This window comes from Chaetura pelagica, unplaced genomic scaffold, assembly GCF_000747805.2.
Source record: "Chaetura pelagica isolate M959 unplaced genomic scaffold, ChaPel_1.0 scaffold1098, whole genome shotgun sequence".
NCBI classification, from domain to species: Eukaryota; Metazoa; Chordata; class Aves; order Apodiformes; family Apodidae; genus Chaetura; species Chaetura pelagica.
Window position 1 is genome coordinate 611,760 of NW_009954179.1, and position 735 is coordinate 612,494.

General features: G+C 57.6%; 1 protein-coding gene across 1 annotated transcript in view; it reads right to left on the reverse strand.

Moving 5' to 3' along the window:
• Positions 1-85, reverse strand: part of ARSJ (arylsulfatase family, member J) — a 41,083-nt gene extending 40,998 nt beyond the window's left edge. The window contains exon 1 of the mRNA XM_010002857.1: positions 67-85. Within this exon, the coding sequence (XP_010001159.1) occupies positions 67-85 (19 nt within the window). The remainder of the gene's footprint in view (positions 1-66) is intronic.
• Between the last annotated feature and the right edge of the window lie 650 nt (positions 86-735).

Below are 735 nucleotides of genomic sequence, written 5' to 3' on the forward strand. Positions count from 1 at the left end.
CGGCGGGCAGGGGCACCGCGGCCCCGGGGGGCACCGCGGCCCCGGGGGGCACCGTGGCCCCGCTACCCCCTGCTCGCTCCCCCATCCCCCGCAAACCCAGCTCCTGCCCGCGCCTCCCCCCTGGCAACTTCTTGCTTGCTTTCTTCCCTCCCGGCCTGTCCTCCTGTCTCCTTCTCCCTCGCCAGCCCCGGTAGCAGCCCCCGCTGCTCCCCTCCTTTCGGAAGAGAAGCTCCCCCCGCTGCCAAGGGCAGCTCGTTCCGCCAGTCCCACCTCCCCTTCCCAAAGCTAGGTGGTCGTTTTGCACACACACTCACACACCCCCTCCCCGAAGTACTGTTCTAAGTGTTCCTGAAAGGGCCACAAACATCTGGGAAGGCTGAATGGACCGGATTTGTTTTCAGCCACAAACCGGTCCTAAATCCCCAACCCTCCGGTTCGGGTACGGGTGTGGCAAAGGCGAGGAACTCGCCCTTCCGAAGCACTGTCAGTTTTGCAAATTTGGGTTAAAGCATGAATCTGCTGCAAGTTGTCACGTACAGCTTCACCCCAGTCCCGACAGAAACGTACATTCATGCACCATGAAACTAAACTGAAGTAAATGCACAGGTCTGACCTGTCTAACATGAGTCATCATGACAGGAAGAACTTTTAAGCAAACGAGATTTTCTAAAGCCTTAACTCTTCAACAGCCGCTTGGACAAAATGCACAGTGTGCATATAAGCTGTGAAAAGTTG